The sequence below is a fragment of the Phyllopteryx taeniolatus genome, chromosome 16, assembly GCF_024500385.1.
Source record: "Phyllopteryx taeniolatus isolate TA_2022b chromosome 16, UOR_Ptae_1.2, whole genome shotgun sequence".
NCBI lineage: Eukaryota > Metazoa > Chordata > Actinopteri > Syngnathiformes > Syngnathidae > Phyllopteryx > Phyllopteryx taeniolatus.
The window spans coordinates 22725326-22751483 of record NC_084517.1 but is presented as its reverse complement, the minus strand read 5'-3'; the positions used below and the strand labels follow the sequence as shown (position 1 = coordinate 22751483).

The following is a 26158-nucleotide window of genomic DNA, read 5'->3' as shown; positions in this document are numbered from 1 at the left end:
GGATTGTCTTCCTTCGTCTTTATACTCGGGCCAATTACGTCGCGTGATGTTGTTGTTGTATGTCATGGAATGCCTTGTTCGATAAGATGAATGACACCTTCCAGGGGAGCGATTTGATGGATGGGTAGTTTGAAGATATACTTTTGTTTTGATGCACAAGTCAAGCGGTACAATACAACGAGTTTGCGCACGTGAGCTGCGAACATTCGCCCGCCCGCCCGCGGCGGCGTCGTTGGCCGGGTGTGTCACAAGATCAAATCGTCACGCAGATTTTCTTTTTCAATCCTTTGAAATCTCCAAGTAATCCCCTCGTACTCATTTGTTTGCTCTCTTTAGTTTTATGGAAGATTATGTTTTGGATTCACGAGCAAATAATAGCCCTAGAGAAAGCTTGCGAGGTGCAAGAGATGATTGATTGTTTACGGATGACAAATAACCCAATTAGAGAGTTCTTGGACTGCAAGAATTCTTCAAATGTTGCTTTTGAAAAGAAACTGAGGAATCTTGTTTGCGTTTCCCCAAAGCAACTCTTTGTTGAAGCACTATTGCAGATTCGTGTCCACTATTATGATACATTTTCGTTTGAAAATGCATCTTCATCACTTTGTTTCTAATATCTATCTATCTATATATATCTTGATGTTTTTCAAATGAATGTCAGCACAGACATTTTTCGACTCATCTTTCAAAGAAATGGGTGTCGCCATGTTGAATCCTGCTTTCAAACTTCTCAATGCGTGCGTCGAATTACAGTACGTCCAATACGCAACATCGATCTCATCGTTAGCTCGAACATCTGCGGTTTAGTGTCATTATTTGATTCAAATGTCATTCAAATGAATCCAAACGGCTCATTGAAAAGAAAGCCAAAGTGGTAGCGCTGTTCAAAGACGGGCCAAATGAAAGACGTGTTTTGACTCGCACTGGTTCTGTAGGAGAAGAAGACGACAGACACACGGTGACGCTCGCGGCTGGAAGCGTTTCCTGTCGCCCTCTGGTGGCGGCCGGCAGCGTTGCGGCGTCACAGGCGCCGCTCGCGCGTGCGGCCAATCGCTCCCTCAGACGATCGGACGCACGACGCCCAGTCGGACGGCAGACGAGGCGGGCCGGGATGCTCGCACCCGATTCGGGTGCATCCGCAGCACCGAGCGCATCAGCCGCCATTGCCTTTCTTGTCTTGCTTTCCGTCTCGTTTCTATTTGTGGATGACGGCCACCGCGCAGCATGCAGCCTTCGCGGTACCTCGGAGCAGCAGTCGCCCGCTTGCTCCCGATCCGAGACCCGAATCCAGCGTAAGGCGCGCGCGCGTGCAGTCGACTGACGGGAGCGTGGACGAAAACAAGCCACGATGATGCTGTTTCGAAAATTCCGAGCGCTGCTCCTCACGGTGTTCCTGGTGGCCTGCACGGTGCACATTATGATCGACTTGCTGCCCCGACCGGACCGGAGGACGTCGGCGGCGGACGGCGGGGACGTCGGCGGCTGCCGGTGCGCCGACTCGCCGGGCCGGGCCGAAGCCGACAAGCGCGCGCTGCGAATCCTGCACGACTTCGGCAGCGAGCCCGACTCCAACCGCACGAGCGCGGCGGCGGCGGCGGCGCGGTCCCAGCGGAGGAGGACGCCCGGCGAGGCGGACGAGCGCGAGCGCGAGCGGGAGCGCGAGCCGCTCGTCGGCGAGGCGAGCGGGGGTCGCGCGGCGGCCGCAGCCGCAGCCGGCGCCGGCGCGTCCCGACTCGCGGCTCTCTTCCGGCATCCTTTGTATCAGCTCGCGCTTCCGGCTCTGACCGAACGGGACGCTTTGTTCAACGTCAACACCGATATCGCATTTTACCCCAAAGCGACTGAGCATCAAGGATGGTAAATCACTCCAAAAGCTCTGGCAGCCGTCTATGCAGCTCTCTGTGCTCAGGCGGGAACACGCGCAAATGGCAGATGTCAAAGGCCACGTGACATTTACAATTCAACCTCCACCACAAAAAAAAAAAAAATGGAAAAACACGATTCAGAGCTCTCAATATCATAATACAAATACAAAACGGCGGCACGCTGGACGACCGCTTAGCACATAGGCTTCGCAGTCGTGAGGTTGCCGGTTCAAATCCGTCGGCATGTATGTTCTCCCCGTGCCTGCGTGGCTTTTTGTCCGGGCACTCTAAATTGCCCGTAGGTCGCGCCAATGCTTGCCCTGCGATCGGCCGGCCGGCGCCCGGTTCAGGGTGCAGCCCGCCGCTCGGCTCCAGCGCTACGGAAAACGGAGGGTGGAATCCTGACCTTTCTAAAGCTTCTTTTTTGGATCCACCTATCCGTCGAGCAAGGTGTACGGCAAAGGTTCCGACCTGCTTTCAAGGTAGTTGCGACGCTTGATGCAACTTTTGCACCATTGTGGCGTGCGTTTGTTTTTTCTCTTTTCTTTGTAGTCACGACAGCTCTGATTCATCACCCAAGTTATTGTTCGATTGTCCTTGTTTTGTAGGCGCATCAAAAACGAGAAGTGGACGTCTCGCAAGGCCAAAACAAAGGTCTGAGTGTGCAACGGGATGCATCTCGTTTCATCGTCGTCCTTTTCCGCAGGGACGGCGAGGGGCGGGACGAGGAGAACGCCCGAGCGGCGCCCGAGTCGTACCCCGACTGGCTGCGCTTCCACGTCGGCATCAACCGCTACGAGCTGTACGCCAGGCGCGACCCGGCGCTGGACGGCCTGCTCCGGGACCTGCTGACGCAGGAGATCACCAGCGTGGGTGAGTCTCGTTGCCGCGCGGCGCGATCGCGCCTGTCGGATGTCGCCGCGCGATCTGCGGCAACCGGACGCTGTTGAGTCACGACGGTGGAGCAATTCGAGCAGATTTTGACATAGGAGGCGGGCTAAACGTTGGCCCTCGCGTGACATCCGTTGCCGTGCGCGTCAAAGATCGTCGGCGGTTCAAACGGGAGAATGACGCAAAACTGTTACGTCGCTCTCAATGCAGCCCGTTTCGTAAGCGTTCCGATTCCCAAAACTTGATTTGTCCCATTTGCGCAATTCGGTCGACACCTCCCGGTACAACGCGAGTACGTTGTTATGAAACGGACGCGCGACTCTCCTTGTCAGTCAATCAGTCAAATTCATACATTGCTTGCATGTGCGCTATGAAAAGAAGCAATGAACAAATAGGAGCGCAAAGAACCAAAAGACAAGAAGAAACGATTCGTCTTCCTCAAGGGTGCGCAGTAGCGCCACCTTGAGGGCATTAAAATAAATGCGGCGGACGCGCCGCGATCTCCGAAAATGCATTTTGCTCTGGCACAAAAAGAACATAAAATGGTTTTCGGAACAGATTTGCGCTCCCGCGTTGTTTTTGTCGCGGTTGTCGTCAACTGGAACGCTTTAGTGCCACCGACAAATATATTCGGCAAATACGTTTTTCAAGGAGTTGGCACGGAAGGAGGTCTCCCACTGCAATGACTCGTCGATGGCGCCGTTGCGTCCATCGCTTTAGAGATCGAGAGATCAGCGCAGCTTTTGAGTAGAAGACGAAAATCAGGAGGCGAATGTCGATCGCGAGGGCCGTGACGTGCCGACACGTTTTGGGCACCTCACACTCCGCTGGTGGCACCTTTCGCGGTTTTTCACTCTTTTTCTTTCCGGTGAGAGAAGAAAGTCTCCTCTTCCTTTTGTGAGTTTCAGTGAAAGATTGGTCACAAAAAAAAAAGCTCTGACGCCCGCCGGCAATATGCGGAACTCCGCTTTGAAAATGACTGAATGAATTTTGAATGTTCCACATGAGTGAGCCGCAGTCCATTGCGAAAATTCTTCGTCTGTGCCACCCGATCCAATTTGCGTGTGTGTTCATTCACATGTACACAAAATGCTTTCTGCGATTTGAGTATTTGGTGTCGCTGCTGATTTCATTTGACGCGCGCGCGCGCACGCACGCACGCACGGCGTATGTGTCAGGTGACGGCGCAAAGCAAAGAGAGCGCCACGCTTCAGCGTCTAACGTTGCTCCGTGCGCATCTGGACGTCCGCGTCGGCCTTTTGTCGCGGGTCCGACGAGCCTAATAAATCGCGAATCGGCCCCCTCCGCCGCGCCCGCAGCCGTCGTTCGGAGACACGCCGAGTCAATGGCGGCTCGCGGGTCGACGCAAACGCGTTTGATCTCTCCGATCCTAAGACGGATGGCCTTTGTCCCGTGGAAGTTGACAGCTGACGTCCCGTCACGACATTGCATGCCAAACAATGCCGCGAGCGGAGCTCTGCTGGGATTTTTCCACCGCAGGAGGGATTACCGCGCTCTCTTTTTTGGTGTAGTAGTAGTTTGAGATTAAACAACAAAAGCGAGCAGCGCGGAGCATCGAATGGAGGTCGCTCCCTCGAGGATTGCGGCTCAAGGTCGCGGCGCTCCGACATACTCGGCTCGTGTCGAATCTCTCTCAAGGGTTTCTAGATGCGTTGCGTTTCATCTTCGACGCAAGGGCAACATCGACTTGACCCGGTCTCAACTCACGGAGCTCGTGCTCGACATGAACGCAAACCCGATCTTCTTTCTCGTCAAAACATCGGGCTGTACTTATTTCAACAAGGTTTCGACTTTTGTGAGCTCCCAGCTGCCCGAGGCCGCGGTGCCAAGTGTGCAAGCTAGCAAAAGAAACCAAACCGTCGCCGAGCGGGGCTTACTTGAACCCGAGCCGGCGAGATGCCGGAATAAATGGAGCAATCCCCGACGAGGCGCTTTTGTTCGACACTCGGTCGCAACTGTAATCAATGTTGAATTTCTCCATTGTAGTTTATAACGATAACGACGACTTCAAGCGAACTTTGACGACATGTTTTCCGTGTTATCGCTATAGATCAGCGTGTCAGAAAAGAAAATGTACGCGCTTTACTTTGTCCTGTTTGTAGAACAGCGGTCAGGCCTTTCTTTTTTTCTTAATTCCTTGAGGTTCTGTTCTCGCGACGTTTGCGTGTCAGCTGTCGACTTTAGCGAAGTTGTTGCCGCGCGGCCATTATCGGAGATGCGCACTCGCCGGTCGCCGCGTTCGGCAATCCTGCACAATGTCATAAAACACACAAAAAGAACAAGAACTGCATGGGGGGGGGAATTACTTTTAGCTTCAATTCAATGGCCATTGTGCTGCTCGTTCTGATATTCATGCCTTGGTCACTTGGGGGCAGTATAATATGACACAGACATATGGATTTACATTACATTGGACGTCTCAGCTCCTTCGTAAGTCACTGTAATATTATATAAGTAACTCATATAAGTAATATTACCGTAGTCATTCTTGTCTTCGCAGAGGATCAAGAAAATCTACCCGTGAGTATTGTTGTTATCTGTCTATATTTGTTGCTCCGCGGTTTGTTGAAATATCCGTTGCTTAAAAGGTTATAACACCGTGACACTGATGCGGTTTGTTAGCCCGTCTATGGCCTTTTGCTTTGTCTGTTAGCATTAAGCTAAACTGAGGTTCATAGGGCAAAGTTCTGTTGTTTACTACAGTTGTTGACATGATTATTTGTAACATTTCACTTTTTAATGGCTGGTGTCTTCGGACAAAAGCGAAATACGTGATACAAATATGATATGAAACATGGAATATTGTCGTCTTAGGTGGCGCCGCGATGACATCTTGCGTTTCAAAAAAAAAAGACGGGTGCTGAGTCGCGTTCCCTGTGGAAAACGCTTTTGCGCGTTTTGCCGAATGCGGAAGTATGTTAACCTTAACCCTAACCCTAACCTAAAACCACCTCTCGGTGTGGTACACTGCACCGTAATACCGAACGTCATTCCAAACCAAAATGCGTCTTCGACGGCCGGGCCGGAGATTTTGCAGGCTGAGCTGCTGAAGACGCGTGTGCCGACGATTTGGTTGACTTCACTAGATGCGATTCCATTTTGTGAATGTTGTTTCTCGTGACGCGCGTGTCGTTGTCATCTTGAAGAGCATTCGGGAGCCACTGAGGAGCTTTTGGGGCTTTTGGAACAAAACGTGCTGTAAGCAGCACAACGAGTTAGCGGCGTTTATTTGAAGTGGATGTTGTAAAGAGAGAGAAGCTTTTCCCCCCTCACTCACTGTGAATTGTTGTTCTTTTTCCAAACTGCTTACTCCGCCCCCCTCCCCAAAATCACTGGGTCCACTTGTACCCGCTGATTATTTTCAGGCCACTTCTCCACAGCGCGCTTTGATTGTCAGCGGATGAGCTCGCGATTGCTCCGCACGGGCGCCAAATTACTTTTCCAATTCGGCAGCTCACCAACCCAAAAACAGCAGCCGCGCCCGCGCGTGTGCGTGCGTGCGTGCGTGCGTGCGTGCGTGGCTTTTGACGTGGAATTCTTCTCTTGCAGCCATGAAATCGGGAGGCACCCAGCTCAAGCTGATCATGACCTTCCAGAACTACGGACAAGCTCTGTTCAAACCCATGAAGTAAGTGAATCCGAACGGCGCCAACGCTTTGTCTGACGAGCCCGCTCGAACGAATTGCTTCCAAGCGACGTGTCTGCATCTTTTGCTGCGGTGCGAGACTCAGCGCTCCCGTGCGTGTGATCTTTTTCTCTGCTGTTTAATGAACATCATGAGGCTTACGTGTTAATTAAGACGAGCGGCGGGCCGTCTTTGGGGAGACGCGTACGCGAGGGCCGCACGCGAATCAACAGCGGCCAGGCCGACTGGGCTGTGATCGGAAGTAAGTCGTTGCTCACGAGCGCGCTTTGATGGCTGCAAAATGCACAATGCAGAATTTCCACAAACAAGCCAGTGTCACTGGGGAGTTTGGGATTCTATGAGCCAGTGGAAATAGACTTAAACCGTGTTTTTCTTCTCCCCCCAAGTAGAACAAAACAGACCCCCCAAAAAATCATCCCAGAAAAGAACGAATCAGGATTGAAAATGGTCAAGAATTGAGACATTCGTTTAGCTTGCAGACGCTGTGGGCGTGTCACTAAATGCTCTCAAAATCACGTTCGGCTGTCAATCAAAGACCTGCCTTCGCTCTCTCACGTCTCCCAAGCGTATAATAAAGATGATTCTGATTCTGATTGTGATTCTGATTCTGATTCTGTAGTTCACGCCCCATCCTGTTGCTGTCACGAGGCCAGTTTTTAGCCGCGCCTAAAAAAATCTGGCCAAAAGAGATGAAGAAAAAGAGTCTGAAGTTACAAGCCCAATTCCAACAAAGTTGGGACGTTGTTAGACAAATCAAAACAGAATAGAATGATTTGCAAATCATCTTTGACCGATATTTAATGGAATACACTACAAAGACAAGATATTTCATGTTCAAACTGATAAACCTTGTTGTTTTTAGCAAATCATCATGAACTTGGAATTGGACGGCTGCGACACGTTGCAAAAAAGCTGCGACAGGCGGGTGGCAAAAAAAGAGGGAGAAAGTTGAGGAACGCGTTTGGAATGAACATCCCACAGGCGAACGGGCCAATTGGGAACGGGGTGGGTGCCACCATTGGCGAGAAAAGAATTGCTCCGTCATTCACAGACAAAGATGGGGCGCACTTGTGAACGAGTGCGTGAGAAAATTGTCCAAGAGTTTAAGGCCACCAAAATAGAACAGCCCAATGATGACCAAAAACTTAGTTTGACTGTTTTCCACGAAGACACTGGCGCGCCCCGCTTTTCTTTTCGAAGTGGAGGTGCCATCGAGGGTGCTGACGCTTCACGTTTCACATCGCTTGGACCAGACTGGACAAGTTTTGCCAGGCAAACGACATTCTCCCTACACACAAGACGTTTAGCGACTGCGCTCAAACTGGGTTTTGGGATTTACGGCAATTTTCAAGTCACTGGCGGAAGTCGCTTTGGGGATGGATTTTCCCTTCTTCCCAAAATGTTGTCATCTGGCACAACTGGTGTTTACTGCTGAGATGACACAAATCATGTAATAACTCAAGTAGCACAAGAAAACAATGCAAATGGTTTCTTTTTTTTGTCTTTTCTTTGGTTCATGGGCTCACCACCACAGTGACAAAAAACGATTGCGTCAACTTCCTTTATCAAACGATAAGTCGATACGGTCAATATCGTGACAGGCCCAAATGATCAGAACAAATATTTGGGGGGAATTGAGCACGTGTCGATGTCCCACAGCGCCGAACCGGATGAGTCGATTCTTGAAAAAAACAATTTGGATGTTCTTCTGCGACATTATATGACATGCCTTCTCCTGAAGCATCATTTTTCTTTCCGGTGTGGCGCTTCCAAATGGTAAGAGGAATCGGAAAGGGATGTGTTTTGCGCTTGCAGAGAAGCAAGGCAGCATAGCTAAGATGCAGATATAGTCCGAGTTCCGAGCGGAAAGACTCGGTGCCAGATTGACGTGTCTGTCCGGCTCTCCTCCTCCCGACTCCCCGCCAACAACCTGACGGTGGCGTGGACGCACCGATATGATGTCTTAGCAATTGCGTCATACCGTGGGCCTTCTCGTTCGTCCATGCTGCTCCATGCTCACAAATTCATTTTTTTCCCTCAGTCTTTCGGTGTTCGGTTATGCCACCACACGGGGTTCGAGTTGTCATGTTTATGCAAAAGTACCACGGGTCTTGCGTCCTGCGCTAGTGTCTCGTGTGTACGTGCGTGATGGGCTTTGACGCGCTTGGCTCTTGGCACTCGCCAAACAAAACCCAAACAAAACCGCTACCTTTTTGTTTTCCTGCCGCGCTGGGACGGATTTGGATTTGCACAATAATAATGTAAGCCGAAGATTTAGACGAATTTCGGTTATAAAGCTGACAGCAGCGATGATGCGCAATGATGTGTCATTGATCAAGTAGGCGGAAAATGGAAAAGAACTGCTTAAGTCGTTCACTAGCGGCAGGTTCCCTGGCAATATTCTTGCCGGCAGCCATTTTAGAGCATTTTGCCGACTCTTTCGAGACCCAAAGAATATTGCGTTGTGTGGCAATATAAGCACCCACCAAAGAACGAGTAGACGCTCTTCCTTCACCGCGAAGAAAGTTTGCTTTTGTTGTTTTTGATACTAGTTATTTATTTTTGTCACACCCCACCTTAAAAAGACTTTTGATAGCAAAATGATCATTCTTTCGCGCCTATGCAACTAAGAAACGCGGCGTTGACTCACCGCTTGTCTCGATTTGAACGTCAGTGCCTTTTTTTTACATGCCGTTTGTCATTCACGGCGCCCTCTTGACTCACAATGGCGGCACATGTTATACTACCTACCACAGCATATCGTCTGTTTATACCATATACGTACTCCGAGTGTGAGGTTGGCCAAACTTGTCCGACTTCCAACGAGTTGGCATTTGTCTCCCTCATGGTCAACGTGACAAGCTTCACCTCCTGATCTTTATTTTCTCCTCCAAAACTGTGCTGATCTCAAATCCAAAGTGATGCAACGCCGCCATCTACAGTCAATCTGTCGGTCATTACATTGGTTTACAAACCTGAATTTCACAGACAAGCCGCACGAGACTCTCTTTTCCACGCCTGCCTGTTGAAAACACTGAATTGACGAATATATTCGTCGGTGGCAGTAAACGGTTGGAGTCCAGTTGACGAACAGAAACGTGAATAATAATAATAATAATAACAGTCAATAATACAATCTTCTACATGCTATTTCAGTTACTTTACGAAGCTCCACAATGTTGGAATGTGCTGTTCGAGTGGAAAAACATATGGTCAAAAAGTAACAAACTGGTGTTTATTCAAAGTGAGGATCATAAGTTTTCTGTAGGCGCACCGAATAAATGGACCAGTGAGAGATTAAAATGACACTGACAAGATTTGGAAGCATGATGTAACTGGCTCCATGTAAAGGCACGAGAGGCAGAAGCGAGTGCCTCGTTATGTCATTGACGTGTTGTTGTGTCGATCTGCCCGCAGACGCACAAAGAGAAAAGCCGCCGCAGCCTCGGGAAATGAATTACGACACCGATAACGGGCAAAAAAGTCACACATTGAGTTGGCGCTGTTTTGCCACACGTCCGTCGTTGTCGGGAAGGAATTGAAAAGCCGCGATATGTAAAGCGAGCCGAGATAATAGCGTCGCATCCATCACGTCGAGCGGCGGAAAATCCAAGCGGCTCGCGTTGTGTGCGGCCTGAACGTTGCAAACAAACATGAATGACATGTAAAGACGTATATGCATTGTGTACACGCCGCACGCGAACACATGCACAAATCCCCTCGGAAATTCTTCACCACCGCGGAGCAGCTCGTGACATATTCTCCATAGAGTCCCAAATTATTTCGTCTGATATAAAGACGTTTGCGAAATCCTTTTCCCTCAAAGAGATCCCACGGGAGCCTCGGGAAAACGGTGGAGCTTCAAAGGATTCTAAATCAACTTCCACAATGAAAAGATAATTGAAATATAAATATTTCCTTCCCGCTGCGTCGCAGTGCCTTTTTAAAGTCCCTGTAAAGGGAGAATGAATGTCTTGAAAGTGTGAAACTCCACTGAAAACATTATTGTTACTGGTTTCAAGGACAATGTTAACAACAGTGCCAAATTCGAATGATTCCAAAAATTGCCGGCAGCACGGCGGGCGACCGGTTAGCACATCTGCCTCACAGTTCTGAGGTTGCAGGTTCTAATCCGGCCTGGCCTGTGTGGAGTCTGCATGTTGTCCCCGTACCTGCGTGGCTTTTCTCCGGATTGCTCTGATTATATTCATTTCTTTGATGAAGTTTGGACGCAAGGGTTTTTGCAAAGAATTGATTCGGATTGAATTCGGAAGATTTCAAGTGTTTGTCCTGTCGCCACCGAGAACAAACAAAAAAAGACCTCAACCCCACCGCCAAAAAGGCCGGACTAACCCCGGAGACCATCGCCCCCATCTTTTCGGCGGCCGTAATGTTTCCCCGACGATACGTGAAGGGGAGGAGAAGTGGCAGTAAAACAGGCCAAAATCCAGAGCGAGAGAAAAGTTGCGCGCTAGATGCGGGTCAAGCAAATACGAGAGTGTAGAAATCAAATGTAAACATTTCTACGGAGGTAGAAAACCTTCTCAATATGCAATGCATTCCCAAAACCATTATTTCGCAATTCATGAAATAAACTAGCTTTTCTTTTTCATTAATGGAACAGAGCTTTGATTTACTCGAGCTTTTGTCAAAAATGAAATAATCAACCCAATCCAAAATATTTTGGTTGCTGCCTGAAAGTGGTGCTATATTATGATATGATATGATATGATATGATATGATCTATTGTATGAGCTAAAACGTCAATACAAGTTAGACTGCAAGCTTTTTGCTACGCCAGCGCGACAGGACAAAATGAAAGAAATCCACGACTGTCCAGCGAATTCAAGCTCGGCGTGAGATGATCGGCAAATCGACATCATGTCAATATTCATATGGAATTGATATTAGTCCGGTTGTCTCCTTGTGTGCCGAGCGGGTAGCTCGCTGGCAAAGACACGTCACGCCTTTGTTCAATATCGGATGATTCTTTCCCTTTCTTTTCTGAGTCTCAGGCGAGGCGCTTGACTCCACTTGAGTCAAGTGTCGCGGTGGCGCGCAGCGGAAGGATCGCGCGCCCTCCCGGGAAACGGAAGCGAAGCCAGCAATTTCCAAATCAGCGACAATCAGGTGCACTTTGTTTGCAAGTGCGCAGGGAAAGAAAGAAATCAGGATAGAGCTGAAAAGACAAAAAAGAATCAAGTTCTCTGAACTGGGAGCCAGATGCGCTCGCTTGCTCACCGGTCGGCCGCCTTTTCTGTAATGCGATTCTGAATATTTGCCGTCTGACTTGTGTGTGCTCGGTCGTCTTCCCGGCTCAAAGTCTGTTCTCGATTCGGGGGGTCGGCGGCGAACGCGTCACTCTGTCATCTGGAATCTCCGATGAGTTGCGTTCTGACAGGCCAACTGCCAACGCAGACACTCGGGGAAGGAAAACAACAAAAGACGCACAGAGCACTTTTCTGATTTTCGAGTGCCGAGCTTTTCAACTCCCTTCGCACACTTCACACGGAGACATGTTTTACTAGGTCAACTTTTTCTTCCCCTCTCTCCTTCTTCGTCTGTTTGTCCATCACTCTTGCAATTTCTACGCAGTCTGCATTCCACACTGTCAGGTTCGTGTGGCTAAGCTAACAATCTGATGCCGACTTCGATGATCAGCTATGACAACGCGGCTTCTCCAAGCCGACGCCAAGTCAGATGGCGAGCTTCAAAGTTACAATTGGCTCCAACTGGGCGCTCACCTCAGCGCCGACGCCGGCATGGATCGTGCTTTGCGTGTGAACGCGAAATTGACCGTTGAAAACGTCGCTACGTGTGCAAAGGCGAAATTGAATTCAGAAACGCTAAACGGGCTTTGACCTGTTTGGCGCTTTTTGCGCCTCGGAGGCTCTGAAGTGCTTCACCTGCTGTGGCAAATGGCTCGTGTGTAACCAAGCCGATTCGGATTCTGTCTCAAGTCCTCGAAGGCGAAATACGTTTCGTGGCACACAAAGTCACCTGCTGCAAAATGTCTGCCGCGTCCGAAGCCGCGTCAACCTGTTTTAACAAGACGTGTCCAAAGAAATCATCCATTGTTGGTGCCGATCGCAAGAATATGAAAGCAAACGGGAAACACAAACATCAAAGTTTCGTTGAGTCGGTGTCAAAACTTGACTGAGGGTGTCGAAAAGGCACACACAGTATTTGTATTTCTATTTGGAGTGAGTTCATGCTTTGCGTGCATTTTTTCTTTGTCCTCGTCAAAGTCAACCAGGGAGATTTTTGTGTCCGTCTGATGGATCGTTGTGTAATTGCGCTCGTGCGTCGGTTCCGACTTGCGCAGATGTCCCGGCGTGTCATTATATCCCCCGAAATGCGGGATGGGTGAATTCCCAGGCTTCCCACAAGGAATGTCGCTGGTGCTTGTTGTCTGGAATGCTGCAAACGTACCTCCAGGAGATGAATTTTAGACTTCCAAACTGACCGCACAATCTTTTTGGAGATGCGCAGCAGGCCTAATTTGATGACGCCGTTAAAAACCACCCGTAAAATATAAAATATCCCCGAATGAGCCCCCCACATAACCGTGGGAGAGTTCAAAGGGCTCGTGGGATCGCCACGAATCCCAACGCACGGCATTCCCTCAAATGTTTGGCGCCGATGCATCAAAGCGAGCGGCGACGTAAAGTGGCGCCTTGAGATGCGACTGACCCCACTTGACTCCACTAGCTTAATGCTAACGCATAACGGGAAATGCCATAGACCGGCTAACGATTAGCATCTTGGCGGCGGATATCCAAACGCAAACAGTGAAGCACAAGACACACAAGAGACGATACGGTGCTCTCGGGTGTACAAATGCGCTTCATCCAACGACGACTATTCGTCTCGCTCACATTGAAAAAAGAATTTGGGTGTTGCTTGCATTTGCGTTCATTTCCTTGGGAAAGACGATTTGAGATGCGAGCGTGGTCACGGAATGAATCCCGTTCCTATTTCAAGGCACCGCCAAGCGAAGGAGGAGCACAATGTCTGTGGAATTGCATTGAATTGAATCGAATTGACTTTCTGTTCAATGGCGGGAATCGCTCGTTGATGGCGGGGTCAGCTTCCCGACCGCCCCCGCAATAGGTGAAATCTGTGAAGTAGGACTAGTGCTACACATTTGAAAGTTGCATGCACCTCCCCAAACTCGTATTAATCGTCCCAACACTCCTATTAACCGCTACCTTACGCCTAGAAACACTTTCTATACGCTTGAACACCTTTTCAACTCTGAAACATACACTGTACACTATGTACATTTTATGACTTGGAATTTGTGTTTGAATGATATTTTTGGGCACTTTTAATGTCTAAAAAATAAATCCATCCCAAATCTGAAACGGCGGCGGGCTCGCGACACGCGTCAGGCGACGGCAGAAGAAAGCAATCCTCGTGCTCTTTGTCAGGGCGGGAAGCGGGAGGGGCCACCCGGCTCAGGTCCGCCCGCCACGGCCACGCCGAACCCTTTTGGCGCTCCTGTGCGGCCGCCGTGCTTCTGTGGCGGTCGCGCTTCGACTGCTGCCGCCGGAAAGATTTTTCCCGAAATAGCGCAATTAGCGGCTCGATTATAGGCGACGAGCCCGAGAGAGCTTCAAAGGGCACGACGCCAATTACGCTGAAGTCGTCGTTCGTCATCCGACGCCGTCCAAACCACCGCGTTGCCTTCGTGGCTCAGCGATTTCAAACGCAGCCTTACTATTTGGATCTTCACAAAGGAACCCGGTTTCCCCTTTTTCTTGGTTTTGTGCACGACTCGCAGATGACAATTTCCTAACATACAAGGTGGGGGGAACGCAACCAGGCATTACAAGTCAAATGAAACAAATTCAAGCATTTTTAGGAGCACTAAAGTCATTTTTTTCAACTGACGAGGATTTCTCATGGTTTTCCTTTTGCAGATGGCCGTTTACTTGCTTGCTTGTTTGTTGTTGTTGACGCTGCTGGTGCTCACGTATGTTGAAATATGAAGATTTATTTGGGTTTTTTATTTTTTTCAATGCATTTCTTATAGGAATATGGATCTGATTACCATTTTCAAAGCTGGTTATTTTGCTCCCACCCCTATTTTTCGTCGGAGGATGTCAAAAAAATCCACAGAAGACGGTGAGCCGCTCTTAAATGCACGCCGCCACCCCCTACAGGGCTGGAGTGGAAGTTTACAACCAATCATCTGAATTGTCTAACCGGGCTCACTTCCCTGTCAGTGTGTTATTGCTGCATTCTTATTGGTTAGTCAGTATTTCGTTCAGAAAATGGAAGGCGTACTTGTGTGTTTTTCTTCGGTGTGTGTTCCAAATTTCCCTGGCCCTTTCGCCGCGTGTGTATTTATTGCGTTTCGCAAAATAGACTCCACATTCCACGTTCCGGCCTTCCACGCGGCTTAGCGGCTGCATAAATGCCAGCCTTGCAACCGCTTTTTTTCTCTTTTTTTTCCTTCTTTCCCACTTCCTTGTTGACGGCCGCCACCCGCTCGCGACCACGGTGACATCGCTCAGCCACCGCTTAGCCTCCGATAGACGCTTTCTATTTCGAAAAAGGCCACCGAGCACGACGAGCGAAGGCTCCACGCGCTCCAAATAGGAGCGCTCGCTCGCCTTGGCCTCCGCTGGGCAGGCGCGCTGGCAAAACGCGGCCCCCGGAAGGACTCTTTGACATTGAATGTTGTTCATTTTCAGTCGCTGCTGAGCATTGAAGGGCCAAATAGCCAAGAGGCAGCTCAAATGTGTTTTTGGGCAGAAGTCAAGTCAGAAGCTTCAAAGTTTTGGGATGACACAACGCGGTTTGCCTCTGAACATTCCCAAGGGAGCTGATGAAAATGAATCTGGTGGGACATTTTAAAGAGCCTCATAAATAAGCAACCCTGCCTGACTTTTTTTCTACCAAGCACCACCTGAAAATTTCAAAAGTATATCTCTGGGATGATATTTGGCAGTTTGCAATTTGCCAAATCCAATTATTGACTTTTTGATTAGCTACAAAAACACAGATGATTTTCACGGGTCGGCTTGGGGTCAGCGTCATCGAGTTTCCCTGGCAGAAAAGAAACAATCTTTCTGCACAAAACTGGACTTGGTGCGCTCCAGTTCTCTGTGGCTCAATTGCACCATTCATAATGTTGAGCGATTTCGTTTTTTTGTCAACAAACCCCTTTTTAAACTAATTGCATTGACTTTAGATTTTAAAATGAGAAGAGGCAGGAAATGAGGAGTTTGATGAGGAAATCGATTGATTGATTTGATTGATTGATTGATAATGCTTCATTGTGAGGCCCACGCACGCACAACGTTTTTCAAACGATGCAAGTTTCTCACTTGTGGGAAAAGTCTTCATTATGAACTCAAATCCAAGTGCCAACTGTAGCGGCGCTTGTTGCGTGCGTCTCTGTTCAATTGATGGAGGAAATTGTGGCTGTAATGAGGCAAATGTTTTTTAAAAAGCGGAACTGCCCCAAGTACCCAAAAAAAAGGGTTTTGGGGAAGCACACGATGAATCATGCAACATTTTTACAATGGGAAGTTCCACTTACGTGTTTATTTTTCTTGGGCCACCTAAAAATACGGTGAAACCGCACCTTCCATTTCCGGTTGTTGCTTACGATCAACTGCCGCTGGTGTCCCGTGGCGGCCCCCCCCAAAAAAAAAAAACACACACACGTTTTACGGCAAGGACAACGTATAAAAAACAAATTGTAAACTCACCAAGTAGCACCAACGTTAAACCACAATAGCACAGAAGGTCATCAACAAGCAGACAGAGGTTTGAGTCCTATAAAGTTGATTTTTACAGTAGTAGCTTGAAACAAGTGAAAATGAAAAAGGAACATTTGTACTTCTTTTAATTCATTAAAATAAACGTTATACGAATGAATTATTATATTCACAATCTTAAGTGGGATAATGTTTGACTTGTCATTTTTTGTAAGCTTTTGCATGTTGTTGCATTTTGGCTGAGCTGACGCCTGGCGCGATATGTCGACATCTCGCAAAAGTCACGTACGTTCAAAAGTCGAAACTTTGTGCGGCTTTGGAGGCGTACGCGGGTTAACTTCCAAATTTGGAGTTGCGCTTTCTTTATATGCAAAAAAAAAATAATGGCTCATATTTGACATTTGCGGTGAGTGCAGCGTGTGCAAGTTGAAATGACGATGAGTTGTTGTTTTTTTTTTTGCTTTCCAGATTTTGTTGCCCTCTCGTGCGCGAGGCCTCGTTTCAAGGAACAAAAACCCACCGAGAAAAAGCTCTTAACCCCCCCGACATTGATTCAAATTGCCTTTCAAGTGTGTTAATACGCTGACCGAAGAGCCCGACGTTGAAGCGCTGGCTTTTTTTCACTGCAAAAAGTCCAAATCTCCTCAAGAATATTTGTCGTTTTATTCGTCCAAACTAATCTGATTACACGTAGACTAAAAAGTTACTTATTTTTAGACAATTGTCACTTCTTTCAAGTGAATTAAGTAGGGGGGGGGGGGGGGGGCAATAGCCAGTGGAGTCATTTCTTACTTTTGACGTGCTTTTTTTTGTTGTTGTTGTTCTGTTCGGCTGTTCGGTCAAGCAGAATGGAAAATCTGTATCCATTTTATGCCGGAACGGTTTTATTGTGTTTTAAGCTTCCGCTGTGGTTTCTTCTTAGTATCATAATCGAGGTTTATTGAGAATCGGAATTGATCAGTCGAACGGAACAAAGTTTCTAGAAGGGAGAGAGAAACAAAGACAAAAGACAAAGCGCTAATTGTAAACAGGAGGAGGAGAGAAGTAAATCATGCCATTATCTCCAACAATGAGACGTGAAATATGAGTGTTGCGTGGGGCTGTCGCGCTCCACCCTGTGAGGGAAGGACAGGACAAGATGGAACAGGACAAGGACAGGAGAAGAAGCGTGCAGGACCAGGGTCGTGAACCCGACTGTGCAACTGAAGTGTGGTGGGGTTCATTATGTCAATTCTAAAAGTCTACAGTCTTTCTTGAAGTGCAGTCAGGTTAGTTTTGGCTAGAAATAAAACAAATATTCTTGGGAAGATTTGGAGTTTTCGCACCGTTTGATTTGATTTCGATTCTCACGAGCATTTGCGCTGCTGTGTCTCCCAGCTTCGGGGGATAGAAGCATCTGGACGAGAAGGAATAGAATAGATCGTCGTAGGAATACGCTTCAGGGCGATCGCGCGTGACTAAACCGAGAACGGGGCACCTCTGCGGTGTCTGGAAAAACAGCACGTGGACTGAAAGTTTGGTTCGGCGCCGCAATCCTACCGAAATGTACGGCGACAACATAAGCGCGGTGAGGTTTATTGTTGTAAGTATTCCCGATCTGGTGCTTTTTGACATCCCATCACAGCTGACCCCAGAATCCCCTCCAAATCCTCACCAATTGGCAGTCGGCGTTCTTTGCGAAGATGCCGAGGATTTCCCGGCTGCTATTGAAAACGCGTAATCCTCCGTGGATGGATATGTAAATATGACCGAGAGTGGATGTGCGTTGCTGGAACACAAGAAAGCAATTTTCCTTTTGAGGGTTGAGAAGCTCCAAACCTGTCGTGTCGCCTCCTAAACCGCGTAGTCAAGACGTGCGCACGACGTACACGGCAGTCAGCGAAGAAACACGCGGTCTGCTCTATTTAGCAAAGTATCCCAGAAGGAGCAATAAATAAACTCCGATTTGACCACCGATATTTGCCCAAACTGCGAAAGTCAATTGTACAAACCGGAAGGTTTTGTTAGAACAAAACCTTCTGATGACTCAAGAATGGCAACATTGTTTTTTTTTTCTGGTTTGACGAGAGCGTCTACTCTTTGTTTTGGTTCCCAGAGCGAGCACAATAATCTGCAGGTCTTGAAAGATCCGTCCCAAATGCTGGAAAACGGCCGGCTGGCGGTCAGTCAGTTCATAATGTGCACGCATGTAGCGTTGGGGACGCTAGCTCGCCGTTTGTACCTTTTCTATGGCCAAGCTGCAAATGTTGTCTTTTTCTCAACTCGTTGCCATTATCCTTCGTAGACATGCAAGAGTCGGTCGAGTTCGCCGTCGTCCTGGAACTGCGTTGCTGCTGGAAAGGAAACTCCAATCTTCTTATGACCCAGACCCTTTTCTTCATTTCGCCAAAATAATCATTTGTATTTTCTTTCAACTCCAGTTTCTTGAAGTATAAAAAGTCATCTGTCATTTTGCAAAAGGGCATTTTTACAAAGAAACATCGACAACAACACTGACAAGCGTTATTGGATATGTGTTCTCCTCCACCGGTAGCAAAGCACTCAGTGAAATGCTTTTTTATTTCTTCTATAATATCGTGTTTCTGATTAGGGAAAAGAAAGGACGGACGGACAGATGGGCTCACGAATGAATACCCCAACCCGCCTTCTACCGTTGACTTTCGAAGCGCAAAAGCCTGTCGTTGGTCTTGACGTGGTCTTGTCATAGAAGAGGATTTCAGTTTGCCATATTCTGGTCCGGGCTCGCACCAGTGAATTGTTCGCACCAACTCTGGCCACGCAACTTTGCGGAGTGCCGTTCATTATGGAGTGTTTGAGACGTTTTGAGTCTGGGTCCGTCGTTTGGAAGCCCAAAAAGTGAGATGCCTGATGCGTGAGTGTTCCGCTCCAAAAAGTTGAGCTTGAACTATAATATTTCTGATGAGCTCAAATGACGCAATGCCGGTCGCGGCCGCCGCTCACTCGATCACCTGAAGTCGGTTGTGTCCCGACACGACAATGATCTTCTGAAATCCTTTTTGCGCTGCTCTTACACTTCCTGTTCTTACTCATCTGCGTTTTCCATCATCCAGATGGATCCTTTTAGCTTCCACGTCGGGTGTGCTGGTGTGTTGTAAGGAAGCGCGCGCGCGGGGAGCGTTAGCTAGGGAGCAGCAAGGCTCGGAGGAGCCGTAAGCCGCGGCCTGATCGCGAGCGCGACGGCGACGATGACCACTGCGAGCCAGATGAGGCCGACTCTCGATCGAGACTCGGCCTCGCGTGCGCCATTGATGTGCCGCACGTGAAGGGCTGCCGGGGAGGCGCCGGCGCTCGCAGATAGCCGCCGTGGCCGCCGTCCCGATTCCGGACCTCGCTTTCCCTTCTCCCTGCAGCTTTTATTGTGACGGGTCAGACAAAAACATCCGAAGGGAGAATGCGGTGACCCGACACAGGGAACATTTCGATCGGTCCGTGCTCGGCCCCGAGGTCAGCGCAAGCTTGATGAAATTTGAAAAGATCGGCAAAGATGTCCCCAGTCGCAATGTAGGCCACGGAATGGAGACCAATGCTTGACTGAAAGCATTTTTGGGCTTGTTCACAGTGTTAGTCGGGGCCCGTGCGCAGAAAACGTTCGACTGGCGAGTCGGGAGGATTGTAGCTTTGCCGCTCATTTCGATGTGCGCTCGCTGAGGCATACTACAAGAGGAGTTTTTCTCCTGGTCGCGCTCTCATATCGATTGTTCAGACATGAACGCTCTCCTAATAGGCACAATTCAGTTGAACGGGAGGAATTGTACGCATCATATAGCGGTTGAGCCGATCCGCTTGACGATTCCACGTCGACGTTTAAATCTTTTCAATGAATTTAGAGAAACTTCGGGTTGCTGCAGACGCCCACGAGGTGCCTCGCTCAAAGGCAAACCTCTCCGTCACCTGTTTCAACAGCATTCCCACAGTAATTGATCCAACAAAGCCATTGACAACATCACCCCAAATGTTTAGTGTTGTTTTTTGCGTGTGCCTTTTGTGTCAATTCGTCTTGCCTGCGTTGACATCATCTTCATTTTTGTATCCTTCAGGCAGACCCGCGAGCAGCAAACACCTCCAGACTTCTTCTACTTCTCCGACTTTGAGAGGCACAACGCCGAGATTGCGGCCTTCCACTTGGACAGGTGAGGCTGAACGTTGCTCTTTCCCCACGATGCGCGATGTTTCCTTTTTGAAATCACCCCGCCGCGTTTGCTCCGGGAACGATGGGGGTCGCGCGCCTTCATCCGCGCAGTCGGCGGCGGGCGCATTCCGACTGACGCTAACAGACTTCAAGTGGGAATATTTGAATGGGATTTTGCCGCACGAGGGATGAGAGGAGTGCTGGGATCATCTCTTTGTAATCGCTGTTGAATTTGTGGATTTGCACTTGATCCCTTTTACGCGACAGGTAAAATGACAAAGTCGGAATCCTTTCAAGTTCAGGTGCAAGGTCCTGGCTTACGTCGGCCTCCCTCCGTATCTGCTTTTTCATTGGGTGGGCCTGTACAAAAATATCTATGGAATCATTTCAAAAGAAAAGTTACCTGGTGCTTCAATACATAATGAAGAAGAAGAAGAAGAAGAAGAAGAATTTGGACTATTTCTTACAGTTAAAAAAAAAACAAATTCAATTAACATCTGAAGAAATTTGAATGTATTTTTCCTGTGTTGGACTGAACTACTCAAAGAAATGACATTTTCTGTGACGTTCGCACCTGTTATGTACTTACAAAGCGAAATATTTCTTTTTTAGAGATTGCGATTGACGAAAACCCTAAACTCACCATCTCAGGAAATCGTAATTTCATTTGAGGTTTCATGAAACTGTCAAGTTACTTCTTTGCAATTCTTACCTGTAAATGTGTCTCAGCTCACACGCGCGCACACACGCACGCACGCACAGACAGACAGGCGGGCCGACACGACGGTGCAGATCGCGGCTCCTGAACGCCGTCCTGCGGGACGTCAACTGTTTGTGCAGGTGTGTGTGTGTCCGTCTGTGTGTCTGCTCCCGCGAGGCTTAGTCTGAAATGGGTCGCTGGGAAAATAAACACGGAAGAGTCTTCTTACGTAAAATCACAAAATCAAAAAACACAAAAGAGACAGACGGGGCGGTGCTGAATCGCTCTCGTGGGATGTTATGTACATGCTTGCGTATTTTGTTGTGTGTGTGTGTAGAAACAAAAATAAAGTGACAATTACATCCCTAATGTTTAAAAAACTCTTCAAAATCAATAAGGTGCCCAACTTTATTGCATCAATAAAATGTCAAAGCACAACTGCAGACAACCGGATGTCAAGGAAGAACTCAGCCTCTCTCCCGATCCTGTTGTTCCGTCTTCTACTTGACAGCATCCCGTCTCGACCTTTCCTTTCAGGGTCCTGGACTTCCGGAGAGTTCCCCCAGTGGCCGGACGGCTAGTCAACATGACGCGAGAGATCCGAGACGTCACGCGGGATAAAAAGCTATGGAGGACTTTCTTCATCTCGCCAGGTAGAAACGACATCGGCGGCCGCGACACCACACGACGCGACACGACACGAGGCCACACGATGCGAACCGTGACGCGACATGACATGACACGAGGTGACACGACGCGACACTGCTGTGGACCGGAATGAACGTGAAGGGAAATGAGTCGTTGCCGAGTCTGACCACAGGGTGGCGGTGTAGGATGAAGCCGGAGTTCAAATTCAAATAAGCACACAGGGCAAACGTAGGATAATTCCGCTTGGGAAAAATCTCCACAAAGTAGCAAGCAATTATTTATTATCTTTCTATAAGAATGTATAGGTTTCACACATTTCAATGGCAGTTTGGTACTTGAGTTTGCCCGCCACACATACAACACGAGCTCACGCGCATTGAGCACGCCCCGCTCGACCCACGTGAGCAACGTGCTGCGAACTGGCCGTTTGCACCGTTGCTCGCACGCTCTGTCCTCAGCAAAAAGCGTTACGGGTACCCAAATATCATGGCGGTGATGTTTCACACTTCAGCACTGTAGCTGTAGAAAATGAAGCTGAACATTGCGCTTTACTGGCATTTGTTCTGGTGGATACCGGGCGAAACTTGGTATTTGTGAATTCCTTCCATAAAACTTGTGTTTTAAACGGGCCCTCGGTAAGATTTCTTTGACCGCTCAGAATTCTTCGATGGATGAGTGCACAACGCTAACTGTAGCCGAGATGCGCGGGCGAGTATTTGCGCCGCACTCACCTGCGCATCTCTGAATCCGGACAGAGCGACGGATGTCTGTACTGTAAAAAAAAAAAAGCCATGGCTTCGAAAAAACGCCGGAGTGCTGCAGAGAAAATGGACTTTTTCCTTCCACCTCAATGTTTGTGTTTCTTGTACGCGTTCGCCGGCGTCTCCTGCGGCCCAGCCGACAACGTGTGCTTCTACGGCGAATGTTCCTACTACTGCTCCACCGAGCACGCGCTGTGCGGCAAACCGGACCAGATGGAAGGCTCGCTCGCCGCCTTCCTGCCCGACCTCAACCTGGCCAAACGCAAGACGTGGCGAAACCCCTGGAGGCGATCTTACCACAAACGCAAGAAGGCCGAGTAAGCAGCGCGCCTCGCCGTCGCGAGCGCTTTTTTCCTTTGGAGTTCTTATGGCCGCTGAATGTGAGCAGGTGGGAGGTGGATCCAGATTACTGCGACGAGGTGAAGCGGACGCCCCCGTACGACCGCGGCACTCGACTGCTGGATGTCATGGACATGACCGTCTTCGACTTCCTGATGGGTGCGAGGGGCAAAAATGTGTCCTTGACTGGATATCATTTCGAAGCACCAGCCTCTTGGTGGCAACTTTTGTGTCACGACCTCATGGGGACCGCTGACATCAAGCACGTTTGTTGCTAACCACTGTAAACATTGCCCGTTACCGTTGATTTCCTTGTCCAGGTAACATGGATCGCCATCATTACGAAACCTTTGAGAAGTTTGGAAATGACACCTTCATTATTCACCTTGACAACGGAAGAGGGTAACGTTAACGCTTGTAAAAGTCTATTTATTTGGAGCATTCCCACACGGATATTGAAATGTGAATATTTTGGCCCACGTGTATTTTGCTTTCTGTTCTTTTTCAAGTCCTGTATTGATGGACCTTACGTTTAGTCTCATTTTGGAAAGGAACTGCAATGGCATTCGGATCCGGCGCATTTGTTCCAAGTTGGCTGAATTCAAATATTCTCACGTTGCCTCTTTTTTCAGGTTTGGGAAACACTCGCATGATGAGATGTCCATCCTGGTCCCTCTCACTCAGTGCTGCAGGTCAGAAGACGAGAACATTTGTATGGTTTAGCTCACGATCTTAGTCGTCGTGCAGTAGATGAAGAAAAGGAAATTGTAAGAGGGGTCGGTCCCCCTTTTTCCCCAAACATTACGAAAAGGTCTACAGCCTTGAATCGCGATTATAGCTCGGATGTCTTCTGCGCACGTGCCGCGAAGAATACAAACGACGGTTCTTCTGTTCCCAGGGTGAAGAAGTCCACCTTCCTCCGTCTCCAGCTGCTGGCGAAGGAAGACTACCGGCTGAGCGCTCTGATGGAGGAGTCGCTGCTCGCAGACCGGCTGTCGCCCGTCCTCATCCGGCCTCACCTGCGGGCCCTGGACCGCCGGCTGGGCCTGGTGCTGCGGGTGCTGGCCGACTGCGTGGACAAGGAAGGCTACGGCGAGGTGGTGGCGGAAGATCGCGGGTAGTGAGGCCGACCGGAGCGCCGCCCAATTCGGTGAATTCCGAGACTTTCCGTCGACGCCTCTGCGGGAGTGTTTCCGGAAGAGACGGCCCGACGGACACGGCGGCGGACTTTGCGAACATTTGCTCGGATGGCACGCGAGGCCCTTTGGCCGCCGTCTGTTTGCGTTGGGTGTTTTACGACATCTTGCCGTGAGCGGCGGCGAATCCCGCTCTCCGTGGCGGCGCTTGGCGAAAATCTTCAAGAAATTGACACCCCTGAAAAAGGTTTCGAATTTGGGGGGGATTAGACGCCGTTAAAGCCTGATTCCCTCTCTTCCTTGTCAAGACGGAAGATTCCCAGCGGCCGGTTGTCGTGTATCAGCCATAAATCCACATTGGATCTTTTCCCTCGCTCCCGTTCACCGGGCTTTGGGAAAGCCTTTTTTCTTTGCATTTCTCTTTTGGCTCTGTGATCAATCCTCACTTTGTAAACGAATAGAACGCAACACTTGAGTGTCCCGTGACGATGGAGGAGAGCGTTGTAGTTTTCGGAGAACGCATTGCAGCCTTTTCACCTCGTTGCAGACATTTTGGCCACGTGCTTTGCTTTTTGATTCTAAACACAGCTGTGTTGTTGGAAAACACAATAATATGTTTCCTTTCGAATGGACATTATTTGAATGGTTTCTGTGCGTGTCTCTACATGAACTAACAGCGCCGCGGTTAGAGAATGTACGCTGGATATTGACCTATCCACAGTTTCTCTCGCTCCGCCCCTTTTATTGACCTGGCGGGTTTCTCCACTACGTTGTTGTATATTCACCCGCGAGGGGTCGCCAGGGGACGACGGGGACTGTCGGACTGGGACGGCTAATGCTGAATTCCAGCAGCAGGGGGCGCCAGAATCGCGGATTATAGCTTTAAGTCACCACTGTTACTCATCAAAGTTCCTTGTTTTTATTTCGAGGTGTTTTGATTCTTTTGCTTTGAATCCTTTTTTGGCTGTTGTAAGAATTGGTGTTCGGGTACAGTTTCGACAGTTCAATGTCATTTCATATCTCACGCCATATATCAGTTACGGACCAATATATGGGCCGACATCATCGCGTATCATCATCACATGTAATTTTTTAGCCCCAAAACTCCAATATCGGTCGGGCTTCACATGGCACCAAAGCAATATTTCACGATTCGATATCGCTTGGGCCTGAGCACAAAAACGGTACAGGAGGTCCTCCCCCCAAATGCTGCGAATAGTCACTCTTTGCCATCAGGAAAGAAGCTTTTATCCTTTTTAGTGCAACATGGAAAGATTGAGATGTTCGAAATTGTTCAGACATTTTCATGTCAGAAAAGAATATTTGAACAACGGAACACATCCAAGGGTGAAGGGTGATACTGTCTTTTATCATATGACACCGAATATGCACACTTGTACACGTAGTACATCATCATCATATGATGCTGTCATTTGACTTGACTCATTCCAGTTATGTACATTCAGAATCCCTGCAGGGTTCATTTACAATAATGCAGTCTGAGATTATGTTCAAAAGTGAAGTCACATTCAATCAACAAAAAATACTACAAACATACACACAGGAAACCAGTACACAGATAGATAGATAGATAGATAGATAGATAGATAGATAGATAGATAGATAGATAGATAGATAGATAGATAGATAGATAGAATTTGCACTTCAAATCAGATTCTTACACGCCCACCTGAGACTTTTTGTGTTCAATTATTTAATGAAATTGTCCCATCGGGACAAAAAAAGTTGCAATTTGTGTGTCCGTTTTCTTGACATGAAAAGAGAAGAGCATTTGTTAGCTTTTGAGTTAGCATTTGTTCCATTTTGAATTCCAAATTTCAAGCGTTGGCTTACTATCACCTGTGCAATATCGAAATCAGTACTTGAATGTTGATGAGGGATAACGCTCATTTCAGAAAGGGATGTCAACCGGTTGACATGGTTGATGTTCCCCATAAAGACGATAATAACAGGGGAACTGCGCTTTTGAGTTTCTTTTTGTTGTTGTTCTTCCCCCATTGTAAATGGAAAGATGTACTTTGTTGACCTAACGGGCGTCGGCGCGCAGTGATTCGTTTGATTGCATTGTTGCTGTGAAGATCTGTTTACTGAAGTGCGCAATCCAAATAAAAGAAGAAAAACCACCGTGTTTGGAATTGTTGAGGGACAGACGGTAAGTTGATGGGCTCGTGGACATTCAACCAACAAATAAGATATTCATATCCTATTGTTTCTATCAGTATGAAGCTTTTGCTGTGGTTTTTGTT

General features: G+C 48.4%; 1 protein-coding gene across 3 annotated transcripts; it reads left to right on the top strand.

The window, feature by feature from the left end:
• Positions 1 to 495: 495 nt before the first annotated feature.
• Positions 496 to 26035, top strand: LOC133466190 (extracellular serine/threonine protein kinase FAM20C-like). Of its 3 annotated transcripts, none has more exons than XM_061749652.1 (10): positions 508 to 1857; positions 2572 to 2738; positions 6327 to 6405; positions 20216 to 20308; positions 21545 to 21660; positions 22553 to 22733; positions 22805 to 22914; positions 23076 to 23157; positions 23388 to 23447; positions 23654 to 26035. In XM_061749652.1, exons 1-10 carry the CDS (start codon positions 1349 to 1351, stop codon positions 23874 to 23876), a joined length of 1620 nt encoding a protein of 539 aa, XP_061605636.1. In that variant the 5' UTR covers positions 508 to 1348; the 3' UTR covers positions 23877 to 26035. The 3 variants fall into 3 exon arrangements, with proteins under 3 accessions (XP_061605638.1, XP_061605636.1, XP_061605637.1); XM_061749653.1 differs by lacking the exon at positions 508 to 1857 and adding an exon at positions 1864 to 2347 and having other exon boundaries at positions 2474 to 2738; XM_061749654.1 differs by lacking the exons at positions 22553 to 22733; positions 22805 to 22914 and having other exon boundaries at positions 496 to 1857.
• Positions 26036 to 26158: the final 123 nt, after the last annotated feature.